The sequence below is a fragment of the Piliocolobus tephrosceles genome, chromosome 6 (genome assembly GCF_002776525.5).
Source record: "Piliocolobus tephrosceles isolate RC106 chromosome 6, ASM277652v3, whole genome shotgun sequence".
In the NCBI taxonomy this organism is placed as follows: domain Eukaryota; kingdom Metazoa; phylum Chordata; class Mammalia; order Primates; family Cercopithecidae; genus Piliocolobus; species Piliocolobus tephrosceles.
Window position 1 is genome coordinate 98,869,040 of NC_045439.1, and position 20,554 is coordinate 98,889,593.

Consider the following 20,554-nt stretch of genomic DNA (forward strand, 5'->3'; position numbering starts at 1 on the left):
CCTGGGCAAGAACATAAGGCTGCAGCTGATGCAGAGAAATCCCATTTCACATGCTCACAGCCTGTTTAACCCAGGCCATCTGAAAGGAAACCAGGAAGCATCTCATGGGAATCCAGGACTGCAGACTAAAACCACTATTCTGGGCAGACAAAGGTATGCCTGAGGTCCCCATGCTCCTCCACTCACTTAACAAATGTTTACTGAGTGCCTTGTATGTGCCAGGCACTGGGGACCAGTGAGGACCCAAGCAACACACTGAAGAGCCAAGAGCCCCAAAGAGGCGAGGGGCATGGGGTCAGCGTTCTCCTCTAGCACCAACAGGCACATGCAGTATGACTCTGGGCTAAGTCACAGCCTGGCCGTGATTCCTCTGTCTGTAGAACGGAGATAAACCAACCTTGCACATTTTACATGACTGTTTCCAAAAAGGTAAGACATGACTACATTCTTTTTAAAATAAATTGTTTTTAGGAAAGGAGGGAAAGAAGGAAGGATTATTTCCCAGGCTAGATTAAAACACCTTCATATCAAGCACAGAGGGAAGGAAAAACAAACTGGAAATGGCTAAGAAACTACATAGAACTAGTGTTTTCACAAGGGCTTAGAGAAGCTTTCACAGAACTCAAGGCTTTGGGGAAGTCAATTCATTTCCTTCTGTTCTTTCTTCCTGGGCCCAGTAAGTCAGTGAGGCACTGTAATATAATCCAGTATTCAATCATCACCTTGGGGAAAAAAATGGAAAGACACCCTAAGACATAGCTCTCTTCACTGGACCATCAAAGGGCAAATCAGCTGAGACAAACACAGTAATAGACTCATTTATTTCTCAGAATTTAGTTTGCTGCTTGATATTACCTGCAAATGTGAGGCAATCACACAACGTTCTTGAGGCTCTAATCTCAGACTTGTCTGAGCACCGTCCACAGGCAGCTCAGCCCATCAGAGGTCCGAAAGAAACCTCCTAACTTGGGCCAGGTATTTTGGTTTCAAATAGTCACCCAGCTCGTCCTTAGTGACCCACACATGATGGCCCTTATTCCCGGCCTGGGAAAAGTCTCCAGTTAATAGCAGTGCTTTGAAGAAGAACACCTTGGCCCCGAGGTTACTCTCTGTCTGCACTGCCTGGGGGAACTTGAATTTGTAGTGCCCACAGGGTGCATTTCCTAGGAACTTGGCTTCCATGTTGTTTTCTGAGGAGGGAGGAAAAGAAAAATCACAATTGGAAGGTAAGGATACAGACATCTGTTTACTCTGGCTCCCAAAATTATAGGGGGTCTCTGCAAGATCTGGCCCTGAGGTAAAATCAATCCCTAGGAATAGGGCTAGAGCCATTCCTGAAAAGAGCCTCCTCCCCTCTCAATCCAAATGCTTCCTGGCCCATGGAGCCCAGATTCACTGGGTTCATTCCCATGTGCCAAGCTACTGTGTTTAGACTGAAAGTCAGCAGTGCAGTTACAATCACACCTGGGAGTCAGAGCACCTAGTTTCTACGTTCAGCCCAGCCACTATCTGTTGGTGAAGGACCAGGACATTTGGTCTGTAAAACAAAGTTCATCCACCTTTAAAAAGGGTGTCACATGGAAAGCATTAAAAAGGACCCCAGTTTTAACTCCTACCAGGTGAAAAAAGTCATAAACAAAGTTAAAGACAAAAACAGATGAGTAGAAAATATCTGTAATCTCTAACTAAGGGTTAATAACCCCAGCATTTCAAAGGATGGGAAAATGATGGACTAATTACTAAATGGCATCTGAAGAACTGACTAGCCAGACAGGAAAAACCAAGCTGGATCCCATGCTCAGTCCTCACATTAAAATTGATACCATATAGATCAAAGATTTAACAATAGACATTTTCACTTTTCATAAAAAATTTGTTCATTCTGGATGTTTGTTTCATGGACATTTAATATTTTCCAATCTTTTCTGTATTTTTTTTTTTTCCAAGACAGAGTCTCGCTTTGTCACCCAGGCTGGAGTGCAGTGGTGCAATCTTGGCTCATTACAACCTCTGCTTCCTGGGTTCAAAGGATTCTCATGCCTTAGCCTCCTGAGTAGCTGGGATTACAGGCATGTGCCACCACGCTCAGCTAATTTTTTTGTGTATATTTTTAGTACGGACGGGGTTTTGCCATGTTGGTCAGGCTGGTCTTGAACTTGTGGCCTCAAGTGATCCGCCTGCCTCGGCCTCCCAAAGTGCTGGGCGTATTTTCTAACTACAATAAAAACATATGAGCATTAAAAGAAAACGTAGGATGCTTTCTTAAACCTTAACATATTACTTGAGAGGGCAAGGCCTTTCTAAGAAAGAAACAAAATTTTTAAGCCCAAAAAACAAAAGATTTATATTTGTCTACATAAAAATTAAATCTTTCTGCAAGGAAAAACGAAGCACAAAAAAAGTCAAAGACAAAATGACAAACTAGGAAAAATATTTTCAACACATTCAACAAAGGAATATCTTAAGGTATAAGAAGCACTTAAAAATCAATGCAGATACTCAAAAAGCTGAGGTAGGAGCTTAAGGCCAGCCTGGGCAACACAGCAAGATTCCATCTCTAAAAGAAAAAAAAAACCAATGAGGAAAAAAAAACAACAAATTAAAAAGAAAAATGAACCAAGCACATGAATAGTAAGCTTACATGAAAATAAATATCACTGGCCCATAAATACATTAAAAGGTGTTGAATCTTATTAATAATTTAAAGAAATAAACAACAGCATATATCATTATTAGTAGAAAGTTCAAAAACTGAGCTGTACACTGCTTGTGAAGGATAAGGAAAAAACCTGTACTTTCACACATATTTTGGAGGGGTTATAAATTAGTATAACTGCTATTAATTGGCAAGAGGTGTCAATTTAATTGCACATGTCCTTTGACCTAGCAACTCCACTTCTAGACTTTTATCCTACCAGATATACTAATTTGCCCATATGAGCAAAGATGAGTGTACAAGGATATTCACTGCAGCTTTGTTTGTAAAAATAGACTGGCTAAACAAACTGCAGTACATACATATTATAAAACAGTATGCTGGTGTTAAAAAAGCTTCAGATAGGTCTTAATAGGCTGATCTGAAAAGATGTTTAAAAGCGTATATAAGAAAAAAGGAAGGCACATAACAGTGTACATACATGCTCCCGTTATATGGAAAGAAAGAAAACAAAACATTTATGCATTTGTATATGCACAGAGAATTTCTGAAGAGATACAGAAAAACACTATTAGTAGAGGTTGCCTCTGAAAAACGAAAATTACATCTTACACTACATTTACTAGACACTGGTAATTTTTTTACCACATACGTGAATTGCTTTTCTCATATTAAAAAGTAAAAAAAAACACTAATAGCATTAGACGAAAAATGTATAGATAGTGTGAGCTCACATAAAATAAAAAATGTTAGCAGTGGGTATCTGTGAGTGGTGGAATTGTACTGGCATATTTCTTTACACTTCCCTGAATTTTCTAAACTTAATTCCATAAATGTATGTTACTTTTCTATAATCTGGAAGAGATGGATTAAAAATATAAACAAACTAAAAAGAAAAAATCAGCTTATCACAAAGATGAGCAAATGATATAAATAGGCAGTTCAACAACCAATAAACATATGAAAAGATAGTGAATCTCACTAGCAAACGGGAAAATGCTAATCTTAAAGAGAACATTTTGACTCACTAGATGAGCAAAATTTTAAAAGCAACTATTTCATACGTTGGTGAGGTTTACACAAAGAGGCACTCTCAGACACCACTCCTGGAAAACATCAATTGTTATATACATTCTGGAGGGCAACTGGGCTGCACTTACCAAAAACTGAAGTGTGCACACCTTTGAACCATTAATTCTACCTCTAGAAATTCCATCTCCCAGAAATACTGGAGCCAGTGGGGAGGAAAGGAGTGCACTTTCACTTTTTCAATATACAGTATATGCTCTTAAAGTGCTTGAGCTTTTCTTTGCCATTTTATATTGTCAGATTAGTAAACGTGTAATAAGTCAATACACTATTTTATATGCATCTATTAAACATAAATACGTCTTTTAATATATTTGATATATTTCTTTTACTTTTTTTTATTACAATGGCAATGTTTAAAGGAAAGCATAGTGCTCAGGTGGAACCCCTTTCCACATTGCAAACAGAAGGGGGCGCTGAGCAAGGATCAGTTGTGAATGTTCCACCGTAAGAGAGGCTGAGCACCTGAACACAATGATCCTTGCAAGAAACTCAGCTGCTGACTCCTATGTGATGGCTGAGGAGACTGAGAAAGCAGCAACCTCTCCTCCTACCATATTCCATTCTGTCTTGATGTCTCTCCTGCAGGCCACACAGGCCCCTTGGGAGTCAAGGGAACACACACTGGCTGCTGACATTTCGTTAGCAGGTACTTATGCTGATGGGAGGGCAGGTAAAGTGGCTCTGCACCACAAAAGCCATTTAGTCAACATTCAACAAATGCCTATGTGCCAGGTACTTTGCTGAAAGCTACAATCAGAGCAAGGAACAGATACTGCCCATATGTTCAAGGAAGTCAAAATTCTGACTAGGGAGAAAAATGTGTTTGTAAACAATTACAGTGCAATGGCATAAGTGAAAGAATGTATTCTCCACTAGAACACAAGCTCTAGGGAGCAGGGTAGTGTCCTGTTCATCACTGAGACCCTATATGTCTGTTGCATAAATGGAATAAGGACACACACCAGTGCTATGGGAGCTTAGAGAGGAGTAGCTCTGTCTTCCTCAAGGCTCAGGAAAGGTTTCACCACGTAACATATAATTTATAAGCTGTTTTAAAAACTGAGCAGTCAGGCCAGGAAGGAGTAAAGTATTTCATAAGGGACCAGCAGGCCCCAAAGCAGAGACACATGAAAAACCATATTATTCAAGGAATGCAAAAGGTTTGTTAAGTTTGAACTTGAATTTTACATTAATGAACAGCAAGACAGAAGACTGATGAGACTGGGATCAAGGCAAATAAGATTTGCAGGCCATGCTTGACACTTAGAATTTTTATGGGAAACCTTTTAAGAATTCTATGCAGAGAAGTGACAAGGGATTTGTGTTTCAGAAAGCTCATTTTGGCAGAATTGAAGGGCACTCCACAAAACCAAGGTTAAACTTACTTGGCATCTAATTCAATCGCTCAGTATAGTGCTTCTCAACCACTGTAATTTACTCCCGGGTAATATCTGGCCATGTCTAGAGATATTTTTGGTTGTTGCACTGGGGGTGGGGTCGGGGGATGAGGTAGTGCTACTGGCATCTAGTATGTAGAGGCCAGAGATACTGCTAAACATCCTGTAACGCAAAGAATAGCTCCCCAAACTTATCCGACCCCAAACACCAATAATGCCAAAGATGGGAAACCCTAGTCTAGTGAGAAGTGAGGAAGGTCACAGCTAAAGCTGTTAGAACAAAGAGAGGACTATTTAGAACAGATCACGAGGGACTCAAGGACTTATGGATGTAGGAATGAGGTCAAGGATAATTCTGAGGTTTCAAATTGAGTGAATAGACAAGCAGTGATGCCAATAAGCAGCGCTGCAAAGATAAGACAAGCAGGCTGAGAAAATGGTAGAAATATCAATTTTGAATGTACTAAATTTTAAAATCTCAGTGGAACAAAGGATTCTCACCTGGTCTTCAAAAAAAAAAAAAAAAAAAATCCTTACCTGGGTTTTTCTGCCTGAAATTTTTATAAACTTCAAAATTTCCATTAACCTTCCCACCCCCACCCTGAATCCAATTCCCCAGTCAGCCTGTAAATCCTCCGGCTGAGTCTGAAGTGAATTTTGCGGAATTTAGAGGAAGGCAGAAAACCCACCTGAGAGTGTTGCCAGGGTTCGTTCAGCTGTTCCTCGAAGGGTCTCCCCAGGCTGCCACTCTGCCTGGGGCAGTATCCAAACATCCTGGTCTCCAAGCTTCTCTCTGACTAACAGGACAAGGTTCCTGTCTAGCTTCCGGTTCAGGGATGTTCGGTCATTCTTTTCATCAGCTTCTACAGCAAAGGGGGTCAGAGGAGGTAAGAAGACTGTGATCTGCCAGAACCAAGAAGCCTGGAGTTTTACAATCTTCCTTTAAGATCCACAATCCTTGCCCTCAAAGAGCTTAGAACCAAATTACACCTCTGACCCATCTCTCTAGCTCTGACCTCTTCCAGGGAAGAGTCTCACAATCCTGAGGAAACTAAAAGGTAAGAAATCAATAGGTAAACTTCTTTGAATAGCAAACCATATTTTGAGTCTTCAAAAAAGAAACAGTGATCATACTAATTCAAACACAACTACTTCATTGGTTTTTATACTATTACTGACTTAACTAGCCCCTACTCTCTCTGTTCTTCAGTCTTCACCTGTGAAACAAGGAAAACGGAACTCAGTCTCCCGCTTTAAGAGGGATTTCACATAAAACACAGGAATTAGTGGAAAAAGGCTTCAATTGCCCCATTCTCAGTCTCAAACTTGGAATTAAACACAGATAACATTCACAAAGTTTAACTGAGAGAAAAGTCTATTCCAATACCCTTACCTCTCACTCGAAAACAAGACAGACTTTTAAAGTCATATTATGGTAGATATGAGCAACAGAGAAAAGAATATGAAATTATTTGTTACTTAAAACACAAAGCAGGGGCCAAGCAACTGTCTTTTATTTGGGAACCCAAATACCCCTTTTCCCTTCCTTCTTGCTGGCTTAAAAGGATCACAACCTGTTATGCGAGCTCCAAGTTTGAACTGTAGAAATGTCTGCTCCCACATGTCTTCCAAATCTTGCACCAGCAATATATCCTGTTCATCTTGTTCATCATAAAGGTCGGCTTTCTTCTTTGCCAATCGCTGGTTTTCATCAAGAGCACGAAGCTCATGGTCTGAATACACGCTTCTCTCTATCTCAATCTGGGAAAATTAAAAGGGCAAAAAACTATCTTAATCTGGCAAAACTAAAAGGAAAAAAACAGGAAGAATAAAATAGAGATATGCCACACTTGGCAGGCTGAGAAGTTTATCACCCAACATAACCAGATATACAATCAAAACACCAAGCAGAAAGGAAACAGAGGGAAAAAAGGTCCTCTGAACTTTGGGCTTGAGTTACATTTGCCAAAAATGTTAGAATATCACTGGGGGTCAAGACTGCTACAAAAACAGACAGCTAGGTTGGGCAATGCCTGCTCACTTACCACAATCCAGTCATGTCAGTCTTTGATCAGAATCTCACTCACCAAGGACTTTCCTGTTCAGGGACCTTCAAGAGGCTGTTCCTTCTTCCTAGAATGTTTTTCCTCACATTCTTTCTTCTGGGAGAGTCCTACTCATCCTTCTGACTTCAATTTAAATAGGACTGTCTCAGAGAGATATTTCTCATATAGAGAAAAACCTGTATTCAGAAAGCCTGAAACATTCCTTGACACTCACCATAAAATCAAAATGTGATGTATTTGTTAAACACTCTTGTAGTGCCCTGTATTTTCCTTAACAACACTTATCAGGGTCTGCATTTCGTTGTATGATTATTTGCTTACTGACTGATCCTCTCACCCAACTAGACAGAAGTACTCTGAGAACCAGAGCTACTTCTGCCTTACTCATTACAGCATCTCTATCACTTAGCATACTCTATGATGCATAGTATGGGCACACTGAATATCTGTAGGGTGAGTAATATTTGTCAAGCGAGCAAATAAATGAATAAATCAAGCAAAAAGCACAGAAGAGAAGTTTATCGTTCTCAATAGACCAAGACAAAAACATCTCACCCTTCAATCACTTTCTGTAGCGACTTCACACCCTCACAGCCACTATACTGTTTTTGCCCATGCTTCCTCACTTGCCCCTCACACAGATAACCCCATGAGGTAAAACAGAGCCGGCTTATCATAGGCATCTTACAGATGTGCCCACCGCCTCTTGTATTTCTTTCTTAACATTCATCACATCATAAACACTTTCTCCCTCCAGACTTGTAAACTCCTAGTGACAGGGACCGATTCTTTTTCACCACAGGATCCCTACTGTGTTGCATGAACAAGAAGTAACTCTCCAAAGAGTTGCCTAAGGTGACAATAAAGACGACCAATGAAAAGAAACCACTTTTTGTTGAACATCTATGTATCAAACCAAGTCAGTAAGGTAGGTACTATTCTGCGGATAAGTACCGTATACTTAAGTTCAGAGAGGTGAAATTACTCGCTCAAAGTCACGCAGAATAAACGTCACTCTGAACCCTGCATCTCAGTCCCACCTGCTGCAGTAGAGACGCCATCTCTTCCTGCAATGGGGTCAACGGCTTGGAGACTAGAGGTGGCCGCTGCAGGCACAACGCGCCCAACAGGCGCCATGGGGATCCGTTGCTTGAGGATGCGGCTGCAAGAGCCAGCCTGCGAAAGTTTAGACTACCGGCCCAGAGCCTCTCGAACCGCCGCCAGCTCCCCGCCACCCCTAACAGCGTCCGCCTTACGGGCGCCGCCATCTTTCGATTTCCCACAATGCACCGCAGCTCCCAGGGAGCCCTCAGCCGCGGGAGCGGCAAACTAGGGGAGAGTTCAGTCCCGGAACTGCTAGAACGAACCATTCGCATATGGAGGGGTGAGCCCACATCTCAGAACATTAAAAAAGGGAAAGAATCCCCTAGTGAACCACAATGAAAGTCTTATTGAGCATTTAAATGGAAATAAAAACATTCAGTGGACCTGATGAAGAGTATGATGACTTTCCCTTCTGTCTCCTCCCCGACACTCATGGTACCGGCGCCGGCACAGCTATGACGGACGCTGCCAACGGAAGCTGACTGGGGTCAATTCAAGTCATGCAGGCTGTAAGAAACGTGGGGTCGTGGTTCTTGCGGTCCTGGACTTGGCCCCAGACAACCGGGTAACAAATGACTGCCCTCTCGAGCCCACCGCCACCTCCAGGGCTATGCTCCTACTCGTGTCCCTTGAGCCACCCGGGCCCCAGTGACCGTTAGGTCGTGGTCCTCACAGAGCTTTTCTTCCCGGCAGGGTCGTGGCCAGGACGCCAGCCCGGACAATCCACACAGACGCCCGGCAGCTCCAAGACGCTGTGGCCAAGCAGAAAGTTGAAGAGAAGGCGGCGGCTCCCAGCCACACCAGGTTCAGGTGAGCCCCACTTGGACCAGCCCTCTGGAGACCCGCAACCACTGCCTCTTGCCCGACACCCTCCAGAGTCAGAACCAGTGAATTTTCAGCTCTGTCACTTGCTATCCGTGGGACCTTCTGCAAATAAATCTGAGCCTCAGCCTTCTCATCTAAAAATGCGGATAATGCTGAGAGAGGTGGTGAGAATCAGATGAGCCGTGGTACAGAGTAAACGTTCAGTGAACATTCGTTAAATCAATGAGTGAATGTGAGATGTCCATAACATTTATCAGCGTTCTTTCCTTCTGAGATGGAGATCTTTTCAGACTAACAACCTTCCCTGCCTCCAACACAAAATGGGGAGGTGGAGGGCGCTGGCGATGGAACAGATGCTCCTGCACATCTCACAGATGGTCCAGGGTGTGCTTTGTGCTCAGCCCTAGGAACTGGCATCTTGCTTCCCACCAGTGCCACCACCTCTGTGTGCTCTGTACACATCCACTTAACTTCACATCCATTTAACAAACATTTACCAAGAATCTACTGTGAGTGAGACACCATGCTAGGTGCCGTGAATACAGATAAAAAAGGTCATTCCTCCCCACAGGTAGTTCATAGTCTTTGAGGGAAGACATACATGCAAACATTTTCACCATAATTTGCTCAATAGTGTAACAGAGGTAAGCATTCTTTGGAAGTATGAAAACGTAAGTGCCTAACTCCTGGCCGAGTGCAGTAGCTCATGCCTTTAATCCCAGCACTTAAGGAGACCGAGGTGGGCGAATCACTTGAGGTCGGGAGATCGAGATTAGCCTGGCCAACATGGCAAAACCCCATCTCCACTAAAAATACAAAAACTAGCCAGGCGTGATGGCTGGTACCTGTAATCCCAGCCACTCAGGAGGCTGAGGCAGGAGAATCGCATGAACCCAGGGAGCGGAGGTTGCAGTGAGTCAAGTACACGCCACTGTACTCCAGCCTGGGTGACAGATTGAGACTCTGTCTCAAAGGAAAAAACCAAAAAAAAACAGAATAAGTGTCTTATTCCTGAGGAAATCAGGCAAGACCATGGAGAAAAGAACATGGGAGCTCAGAAGCGAATGGGAGTTCATCTGGACAAGTTGAAGTGGGTCACTGGAGACAAAGGTAACCATCTGTGTAAAGGCATGTGGTATGAAAATCATGGTGTGTTCAGGTGTGTATGTGATGGCAGATGAGGCCAACAAGACAAGAAGGAATCAGAACGTCAAGGGTCTTGTCTGTCACACTGGAGCTTTTACATTGTCTCCACTGAAGGCAGTGAGGAGCTGCTGAAAGGATCTAAACCAAGAAACTGTTGTTGTCATTTCTTTTTTTTTTTTTTTTTTTTTTTTTGAGACAGAGTCTTGCTCTGTGGCTAGGGCTGGAGTGCAGTGGCCGGATCTCAGCTCACTGCAAGCTCCGCCTCCCGGGTTCACGCCATTCTCCTGCCTCAGCCTCCCCATTAGCTGGGACTACAGGCGCCGCCACCTCGCCTGGCTAGTTTTTTGTATTTTTTTAGTAGAGACGGGGTTTCACCGTGTTAGCCAGGATGGTCTCGATCTCCTGACCTCGTGATCCGCCCGTCTCGGCCTCCCAAAGTGCTGGGATTACAGGCTTGAGCCACCGCGCCCGGCCTGTTGTAGTCATTTCTTAAACAATGCCAGGCACTGTTCAGAGTATTGAGGATATATCCCTCACCAAACAGACAAAAAGCCCTGCCCTCATAAAACTTAAATTCCAGTGGGTAGAAGACAGTAAATAGAAAACAAGTAAAATGTAGGAGTATAATGGTTGGAAAGGGGAGATGGGGGTCCAGCAGGCCTGCATAGCCACATTCTGTAGGACCTTGTCGGCCACTGTGAGGACTTCAGCTTTTACTCTGAATGAGATGGGAGGCCGATGGAAATTGCTGAATAAAGGGTTGACATGATCTTGCTGACAAGATCTTGTAAGCCCTTTGGCTGCTGTGTTGATATTAAACCATAGGAGAGCAAGAATGGAAGCTGGGAAAAGTCCTCTAAGCAGTTAGAAGACTACTGAAATAATCCAGACAAGAAATGATGGTGGCTTGAACCATGGTTATTGCCATGGAGGTATTATAAATGGTCTGACATATCTTGAAGGTAGAACAAGCAGGATTTGTTAATATACAGTGTGAGAAAAAGAGAGGAGCGAAGGAAGACCCCAAAATTTTTTTGGCTAAACAACTGGAAAGATGGAGTTGTCATTAAGATGGGGAAGACTGCAGGAGTTTGGATGGGGGTTGTTGAGATGCTTAATAAACATTCAAGTGGAGATACAATGTAGACCATTAGAAATGGAGCTCAAGGGCCGGGTGTGGTGGCTCACACCTGTAATCCCAGCACTTTGGGAGACTGAAGCAAGCAGAGCACCAGGTCAGGAGTTTGAGACCAGCCTGACCAACATGGTGAAACCCCGTCTCTCCTAAAAATACAAAAATTAGCCAGGTGTGGTGGCACGAGTCTGTAATCCCAACTACCCAGGACACTGAGGCAGGAGAATCGCTTGAACCTGGGAGGCGGAGGTTGCAATGAGCCAAGATCGTGCCACTGCACTCCAACCTCGGCGAGACTCCATCTCAAAAAAAGAAAAGAAATGGAGTTCAAGGGACAGATTTTAGCTAGAGATATACAGTTGGGAGACATCATAGAGATATTTAAACCATGAGATGACAAAATAACATTAATAGCGTAAATGTAGATGAAGAGAAGAGGTTCAAGGATTGAACCCTGGAGCACTCTCACATTTAGAGATTTGGGAGACTAGGAAGAACCATCAGAAGAGACAAGGAACTTCCAGAGAGATAATAGGAAAACCAGGAGAGATCATTTGTTTTTTAATTTGGCTCAAAGTGGGGAGATCACTGTGTCAAATGCTGCTGATGTGATAGGTTGCTAGATCAATAACAGAATTGTGTATTGTATTTAGCAATGTGGAGTTAGTCGGATTAAAGCATTTTTGGTGGAATGGTAGGGGCTCATATCTGATTGAAATGGGTTCAGGGAGAATAGAGGCAGAGGACAGGAAGAAACCGCAAGTATAGTCAGTATCTTAAAGTTCCTTAAGAGGGCTCTGCTCTAAGGGAATAGAGAAATGGACAGTAGCTCCCAGGAGGTGGGTTCAAGAGGTTTTGGAGGGTTGTTTTGTTATTTTTTCAGTTTGGAACATAACAATATGTTTTGCCATTGGGAGTAGTGCAGTATACAGGGGAAAAAACAAGTGATACTGGAGTGGGGACATTGTGGGAACAGTGTCCTTCAGGGGCTAATACACAAGTGGAGCACTGTAACAGGAGAGAGCACAAAGGCTGTGGGCACAGATGTTCGGTAGCGGGAGCTGGAAGAAAGTCTGATTGCTTCTATTCACCCATGGAGGTCATCCACTCAGCAATGAGGAAGCAGGGAGTTGGAGGTTAGAGGAGACAAAAGAAGGTATAAAAGAGTCATCTAGGAGAATGGAAGGATAATTGAACTGGGGATGTGCTGTACGATTGCCAGGCAGTTCTAATCACTTATAAGGTCAAACCCACAGGAAAGAATATACTTGTAACCTTTGAATACCAGTGTGTTTTTGTTTTGCCTTTTAAAATACCTCTAGAAAAGCAGGTAGGGCTGGGGTGAGAGTAACCCTCAGATTATAATATAATTTCTAAAATGGAATCTATTGTATTTCAAGTGGCTGTGGTGGGTACAAACATGAATCTGATTTATGTGTGTAGGCCTAGTGGAACAGCAAGTTTATTTCCAGTTCCATTGCTGAAGGATGGTTGTGTGTGTTCAAATTTTAAAAATCACAGCTTCGGGAGGCTGAGGCAGGAGAATGGCGTAAACCCGGGAGGCGGAGCTTGCAGTGAGCTGAGATCCAGCCACTGCACTCCAGCCTGGGCGACAAAGCGAGACTCCGTCTCAAAAAAAAAAAAAAAAGTCACAGCTTGGTGAGGAAAGCTCTAGACTGAGACAGATCTCCTAGGTCCAAGACTTGGCTTCTCTTACTAACCCTATTTCCCTATTGGTACCTAATTTTTGCCATCTGAAAATAAAGAGTACTTTAGCTAGAAATAGCCAGAAAGCAGCTTGGACTAAGACAGTGGAAGATCTTGAACGCAAGACAATGTGTTCACATCTGATTCTATTGGGACATTTGAAACGTTGATTTCCAGGCCCCAATCAGAAGTCCAGGGTGAAGCTTAAACATCTGTATGCTTCACAGCTGACTGATGTTCAGCCTGCATTGAAAACCACTGGTCTAGGGTAGAGGTTGGCAAACTGGTTCACTGGGCAAATCTGGCCAGTTGCCTGTTTTTCTAAGTAAAGTTTTATTGGAACACAGCCTATTAATTTACTGTTGTCTATACCTGTTTTTGGGATATAGTGGAAGAGTTCAGTAATTGGGAAAGAGACCTGTTGGCCCGCAAAGCCTAATATATGTACTATCTGGCCCTTTACAGAAAAAGTTTGCTGTCCTTTATCCCAGGGGATTCTGGATTTTTTTTAATGGTAATGATATGAGTATTATTTTTGTCTCATTTTTTATAAAGTAGAGTCCAGATATTGTCTATGGTTGATGAAACAAGAAACAGGTTTGACTGTATTTTTTAAATTGTGAGAAGAGGAACCTACAAAAGATCTGAAAATAACGATATGGGTATACTAGCAGGGACAAGGAAGATGGGGAGTATGAATTAAAATCTCTTCTCATAGCAGAAAGTCCCTAGATGTGTCTGAAGTCAACAGGTCAAGAAACAGCCTCATAAGCACAGCAGTCACAGATGCAGTGGTGGCACCAGAAGGACTGAAAAGGAATGGTGGGGGCAGCCACTTCAGAAGCAGCAGGGGGCAGAGAGCTGTTGTTTTTTAACCATGTGTTGTATTTCTTTGACTTTTAAAAAGTTGAGACAATTTTAAATAAAGTCTTTCTTCTAATTGCAGCATTTACCCTCCCATTCCAGGAGAGGAGAGCTCTCTGAGGTGGGCGGGAAAGAAATTTGAGGAGATCCCAATCGCACACATTAAAGCATCCTACAACAAGTAAGTGGGAAGGGAAACACTGGGCAGGTCTAGCATGAGATTCTTTCTGCTTCAAAGGGAAAGTCAAGCTTGGCCCTGAATACCCTGGGGTAGAAGTGAGGGTGCTCAGTGCTGCATGATGGCACCAGTATAGAGCAGCATCTTCCTCCTCATTTGAGGAACCACCTGCTGTCTTTACAAAGCTTATTCAAGTTTCGTCAAAATGTGAAATAGGGTGGGCATTTCCTAGTTACAAGATTTCTTTGCTTTCCTTGAGAATAGTTTTGCTCAATAGTTGGAAGAAGTGTATTAGGGGCATATGGTCCCACCATGAAGGTGTTTATTAAGTGTTGCTGATAGGGAATGGATGATATATAAATTAAAAGAAATATGATTCAAGATATTAATATGATTTATTAATACACTAACCAGAATCTAAACGTGTAAATAGATATTGTCCTTACTGTGGGCCACTGTGCACTGGCCTCCGCCTTGTAGAGCTAAATGTGGATGGTGAGTTTAAAGTGACAAGACTAGTGTTCTTGTGTGGCTTACAGACGGGGGCAGTGCCAAGGGAATTCCTAAACATATGCTGGCAACAGAAGCATTTCTGGTATTAGTGACAACTTTGCAGGTTGGCCCCCACTTGGAAATGAGATCAGTATTTGGTCACAGCCAACCCACCCAGCAATTTAAGAGACCAGCACAAGAGACTAGAGTCATGGGCTAAAGTGTGTGGCACAGATGAAATGCTCTAGGATTCATTTCAGCATTTGTCAGATAAACGTAAAGTGACAGCAATTGGATTTCCTTTTTTTCCCCCTTTCAGGCTAATAAGGGACATAGGCTAACTCTGCATTTAAGTGTCTATGGTCTACTCTGTACAGCACTGTTTAGGCTGCCACAGAGACAAGCAATTATGCATCTATTCAGTATGGAAAACTCTAGAAACTCTGGTAGGGGGAATGGCAGAGCCATAGCCAGGATAACAAGCGGATGACCCAAGCTCAGGGCTGACTCCAGCGGGCCTCCCCTTTAGTCACTTCTCCTGCCTCCTTCTGTGAGCTCTCAGAGCTCTCCAGACCAGAAATAGGATGATGATGACTAAAGGGGAAATCGAAAGCATATCTGAGGATTTCTTAAGGCATAGTCTTAATTGTATTAATAAGTTACCTTATTAGAGACGATTAGGAAAAAGGTATGGGTGGATGCAGTGGCTCACACCTATAATCCCAGCACTTTGGGAGGATCACTTGAGGCCAGGAATTTAAGACCAGCCTGGGGAACATAGTGAGACCCAGTCTCTACAAAAATACAAAAATTAGCTGGGCGTGCTGACGTGCACCTGTAGTCCCAGCTACTCAGGAGGCTGAGGTGGGAGGATGGCTTGAGCCCAGGAATTGGAGGCTGCAGTGACCTGTGATCATGCCACTGCACTTCCAGCCTGGGCGACAGAGTGAGACCCTGTCTCACAAAAAAAATAGAAAAAGAAAAGTTTTACTTGTTTAAAATAATTTTTGATCATGAAATACAGTGTCATAAGCATCAAAAGTATCCAATATGAGGCTGGGCACAGTGGCTCACGCCTGTCATCCCAGCACTTTGGGAGGCCAAGGCGGGGAGATCACCTAAGGTCGGGAGTTCAAGACCAGTCTGACCAACATGGAGAAACCCTGTCTCTACTAAAAATACAAAATTAGCCGGGTGTGGTGGCACATGCCTGTAATCCCAGCTACTCTGGAGGCTGAGGCAGAAGAATCGCTTGAACCCGGGAGGCAGAGGTTGCTGTGAGCCAAGATCATGCCATTGCACTCCAGCCTGAGCAACAAGAGCAAAACTCCGTCTCAAAAAAAAAAAAAAAAAAAAAAAAGCATCCAATATGGTAATGTTGCTAATATTTTTTTAAGAGTCCTTTTAGAGCTATACACTGAAATATTTACAGACAAAATGATAGGTCTGGGATTTGCTTCAAAATAATCCATTGGTGAGGGGAGTGGGGTGGGAACAAGGTTTATAAATGAAACTGAATTGGATATGAGTTGACAATTGTTGAAGCTGGTTGATGGGTCCATCACATTTCATATGTTATTCTCTTTTGTGTATATTTAAAACTTTCCCCAATAAAGTCATTTTCGGGTGATACTTATAACTACTCTCAGATTATGGAGCACCCTTTAGATTATGTGACTTACCAGTTTTCAGTCAGGTTTAGGGGAGAATTCTGACCTTTCCTGATACTTCTTGTAGGAGTTCAAAACATGTTCATCTGATAAGCTCAAAGTAGAAGCAACTGAATTCCTTTTTCTTTCTCACCCAGGCTTCTAGGGGCATAGATTAGCTCTCTCTTATTTCCCTAAAGAAGAGTTGTATCCTGTGTGTTTCTTCTGCTTTTCTCAGCACACAGATCCAGGTAGTCTCTGCCAGTAATGAGCCCCTTGCCCGTGCTTCCTGTGGCACAGAGGGATTTAAGAATGCCAAGAAGGGCACAGGCATCGCAGCACAGACAGCAGGCATAGCCGCAGCGGCGGTAAGTATGTGTTCCTTCGGCTTCCCTCTGTAGTGTGTGTTTGCTTTCTGCATAGCTCATCACTGAGTGGAGAATCCTCATTATACTACCCATTCAGAAGCAAGGGTTTGTCATGGCAGCTTAGATGCCCTGACATTGGGGCACTGGTTTGAAAAGGTTTATGTGAAAGACTCCTCTTTTTTCTTTCTCTCAGCTTCATTAGAGGTGAAGCCCCTGTTTGTTCATTCTAGGATGTAAGAGCCAAGATACCAAAGGCTTGAGAACCAAAGACCCCTCAATTTAAAAACCATTAGCCAGGTGGGGTGGCACCTGCCTGTAGTTCCAGCTACTTGGGAGGCTGAGGCTGGATGGCTTGAGTCCAAGAGCTTGAGGCTGCAGTGAGCTATGATCTCACCACTGCACTAAAGCCTGGGCAACAGAGAGACCCTATCTCCAAAAAAAATTAAAAATAGGCCGGGCGCGGTGGCTCACAGTTGTAATCCCAGCACTTTGGGAGGCCAAGGCAGGCGAAGAGATCGAGACCATCCTGGCCAACATGGTGAAACCCCGTCTCTACTAAAAATAGAAAAATTAGCTGGATATGGTGGTGCGCGCCTATAGTCGCAGGTACTCAGGAGGCTGAGAATGACTTGAACCCGGGAAGCGGAGGTTGCAGTGAGTCGAGATCACGCCACTGTACTCCAGCCTGGTGACAGAGCGAGACTCCATCTCAAGAAAAAAAATAAAAATAAAGACCCATGGTTTGGGGTTGGGGGAGATACGATAGTCTATTTGGAGAGGATATAGTATCGTGAGGACTCATACAATACCAGTTCCAGTATGAACTGTTGTTGTAGACCTTTTTTAGAAGCAAATTGGCAAGGTGCTGCTATTGGTATAGTTATTGAGCATCTACATGTGCCAGACACTTTACATTTATTATCTTGAATCTTCAAAGACCCTCAGAATTATCCACATTTTCATAAGCCATTTGAGATTCAGAGTGTGTGACTTGCCCAGAGCCATGCACCAATTCAGTTCACTCATCGGAACCCAAATTGGTCTGGGACCAAAGCCTGCACAATTTCTACCATAGCACAGGCCTTACAAATGTTCAGACTGCCAAACCAGATGTATTTCCTGAAGGAAAACCTCGACCTTCAAACAAGGCAAGGCACCCCAAAATATTGATTGCATGTACTATCATCAGAAATCAAAATGCTGTAAATGCCCAACCATGGACGGATCATATACTATGAAAAGAAGTACGTCAGTGTTCACAGTGGCTTCTGCATGGTGGGTCATGAGTGAGTTCTGTGTATTTTCCCATTTTTGTAATGAACTGCCCTTATTATCAAGAAAGAAAATTTCAACTCTAACTACTTAGAGATTTTAAACAATACTTTTGAAGTGGGTATTTAGGTTCAGCCTTGAAGCCTAGGGTGGTGCCTCATGGTCTGAAATTCTGCATGTGCCCACCTGAGAAAAACCTGAGCAATATTTAGAAATCTCCATTAGGTGGCAGTGCTGTCCTAGGCTAAACAGATCACAGTCACGTGAATTCTGCAACCTGCCAAATTCTGTGTTCTCTGCTGGCGCTTGTCCTCCACTATAGCCATCTGCCCTTTGCCTCCCTGTTTACTTTTCTGGGTGCCCTTTCCCTGAGCTCATACCCGCCTTGCTCTAGGAGGCAGTAACAAGAGATTTGGATGCAGTAGTTCTCTCTCCGGGGCACTAACCACTCATTGCTTCTCTCCAGAAAGCTACACAAAAGGGTGTGACCCATATCCGAGTTGTGGTGAAAGGCCTGGGGCCAGGACGCTTGGTAAGCTACAGTGATTTCCGTAGTGTGTGTGCCTCCTAGTAAGTGAGAATCTGGGGCTTGAGAGCAGAGTACAGAGAGATTAGAAAACACCCTTTAGTGGATTTCCATGTTTGCTTGAAGTTCCCGTCTGTTGTTTCTATAATCAACTAAGCCCCTCAGAGCAAGCCTAGATCACTTAGTATAATTCATCAGACACTCACTGAGTGCCTGCTATGTGCCACGCACTGGGAATTTGAAGGTGGTTCCTGGGGGAACTGTCACAAATCTCTCAGGACAGACTGGTGAGTGCAGTGGTGAAGCATGTGCCAGAGTGCTGGGAGCCCATCAGGGGATCCCATACCTAGCAAGGATAATCTTTCCTGATGATCATTAGCACAGATAATCTTTAGCTTCCTCAAAGAGGTGACATCTCTCTGACTTTGCAGGAATAATGAGGTATTAGGGAGGTGGAGGCACAGCGGGTTGTGGGGGACATTGCAGGCAGAGAAAACTGCCTAAGTAAGCTACAGAAGTATGATACCCAAGGTGTGCCAAGATCTACAGGAAGTCTTTGTTCAGACTGTAAAGCACAACGTGGAAAGTGGTGAGTATGATTTGAGAGGGGGACAGTGAAAACCTGGCTAAAGGGTTTGGGTGGAGACGTTTGTGAGAGTAAAATAGGATTAGGATTATAGGTATCAAAGCCAGTAGGCATCTCACCCCTCCCTTCCCTTCTCTACCCGACCCTGTCCCTCTCCGAACCCTGCCTAGAAACACTGGATCATCATTTCTGGGACCATGCCATTCTACTTTTCTTTCTGCTCCTTCCAGTCTGCCATCCACGGACTGACCATGGGGGGCCTGGAAGTGATCTCAATCACAGACAACACCCCAATCCCGCACAACGGCTGCCGCCCCAGGAAGGCTCGGAGGCTGTGATGGGAAGCAAGCCTGCACTTGGACCTGACCTCAAGCCTCAGCTCCAGTGGGACCTTGTAAAATGCTCCCTGTCAGAGCTCTCTCCAGAATATGCTTGTTAGAGATCCTTCAAACAGTAAGGGAGAGCTTTGCCTCCTTACACAGTGTCCTTTGCTTGCATCTCCAGCTGGAGATGGGTGTGCCCAGAAGTAAGCTTTGCATCTCTTACAAGAAGGGAGCTACAGGGGCAGCCGTGGCCTAGGCCCAACCTCTGCTCAGAGAAAATAAATATCTGTACCATCTGTCGTAATTTTGAGATTTTTGTTTGAGTTACTTCCTCCTGAAAAAGTGTGATTTGAGGTGAGACCTTGGATGAAAGGGTTAAAATGTAAATGTGAGTTGCTATTTACCAGACACCTTTGGTTTCAGGTATTTCTTTTCTAGCCCCTTACCCAAGATTTCCAGAGCTAATCCTAGTAACTTTTCTTATTAATGACTTGTAATTTAGCCCAGATTGAGAGCTTTTTGCCACCTACCTCTGGATTCTGACAGATTTCACCATTATGGGCATGTTTAAAGTTAGCCCTAAACACAGGATTTTCTACAAGTGGACAGTCAGACTCCCCACACTAAAGTGGCAGTCATCGTTTACACTCCATGGGCTTCAGCAGTCCCAGCACTAACGAGAGAGTGCCCTAAAAGCGGGGAGGGTAGAGTTGTGTAAAACATGATTCTTGGCCAGGAGCGGTGGCTTACACCTGTAACCCCAGCACTTTGGGAGGCCAAGGCGGGTGAATCACTTGAGTCCAGTTTGAGACCAGCCTGGGCAACATAGTGAAACCCCATCTCTACCAAAAATACAAAAATTAACCAGGCATGGTGGCGTGTGCCTGTAATCCCAGCTACTCTGGAGGCTGAGGCATGAAAATCGCTTGAACCCAGTAGGGGGAGGCTGCAGTGAGCTGACATCGTGCCACTGCACTCAAGCCCAGGTGACAGCGAGACTCTGTCTCAAAAAAAAAAAAAAAACCTAATGATTCTCTAGAAAATAGGGTGGATGGCAGGATGGGCTTGAGTAGAGCCCAAATCTAGAAGTGCAGAAAGCAAGTTGATAAGGAACCTGAGTAGTGCTGGCAGTGGGGTGCAACTCAAGACCCCCAGGCAGGACTGACTG

General features: G+C 43.8%; 2 protein-coding genes across 3 annotated transcripts; one reads left to right on the forward strand and one right to left on the reverse strand.

Moving 5' to 3' along the window:
• Nucleotides 1-802: 802 nt before the first annotated feature.
• Nucleotides 803-8,615, reverse strand: MRPL46 (mitochondrial ribosomal protein L46). 2 transcript variants are annotated; one of them, XM_023187119.2, is made up of 4 exons: nt 8,252-8,615; nt 6,720-6,906; nt 5,835-6,005; nt 803-1,190 (listed from the first exon to the last, which is right to left on the reverse strand). In XM_023187119.2, exons 1-4 carry the CDS (start codon nt 8,585-8,587, stop codon nt 940-942), a joined length of 945 nt encoding a protein of 314 aa, XP_023042887.1. In that variant the 5' UTR covers nt 8,588-8,615; the 3' UTR covers nt 803-939. The 2 variants fall into 2 exon arrangements, with proteins under 2 accessions (XP_023042887.1, XP_023042886.1); XM_023187118.2 differs by having other exon boundaries at nt 805-1,190; nt 5,835-6,008.
• Nucleotides 8,509-19,686, forward strand: MRPS11 (mitochondrial ribosomal protein S11). Its single transcript, XM_023187120.2, has 6 exons — nt 8,509-8,880; nt 9,009-9,125; nt 14,075-14,173; nt 16,550-16,679; nt 18,418-18,483; nt 19,294-19,686. The coding sequence occupies exons 1-6, from the start codon at nt 8,816-8,818 to the stop codon at nt 19,399-19,401; spliced, it is 585 nt and encodes a 194-aa protein (XP_023042888.1). The 5' UTR covers nt 8,509-8,815; the 3' UTR covers nt 19,402-19,686.
• Nucleotides 19,687-20,554: the final 868 nt, after the last annotated feature.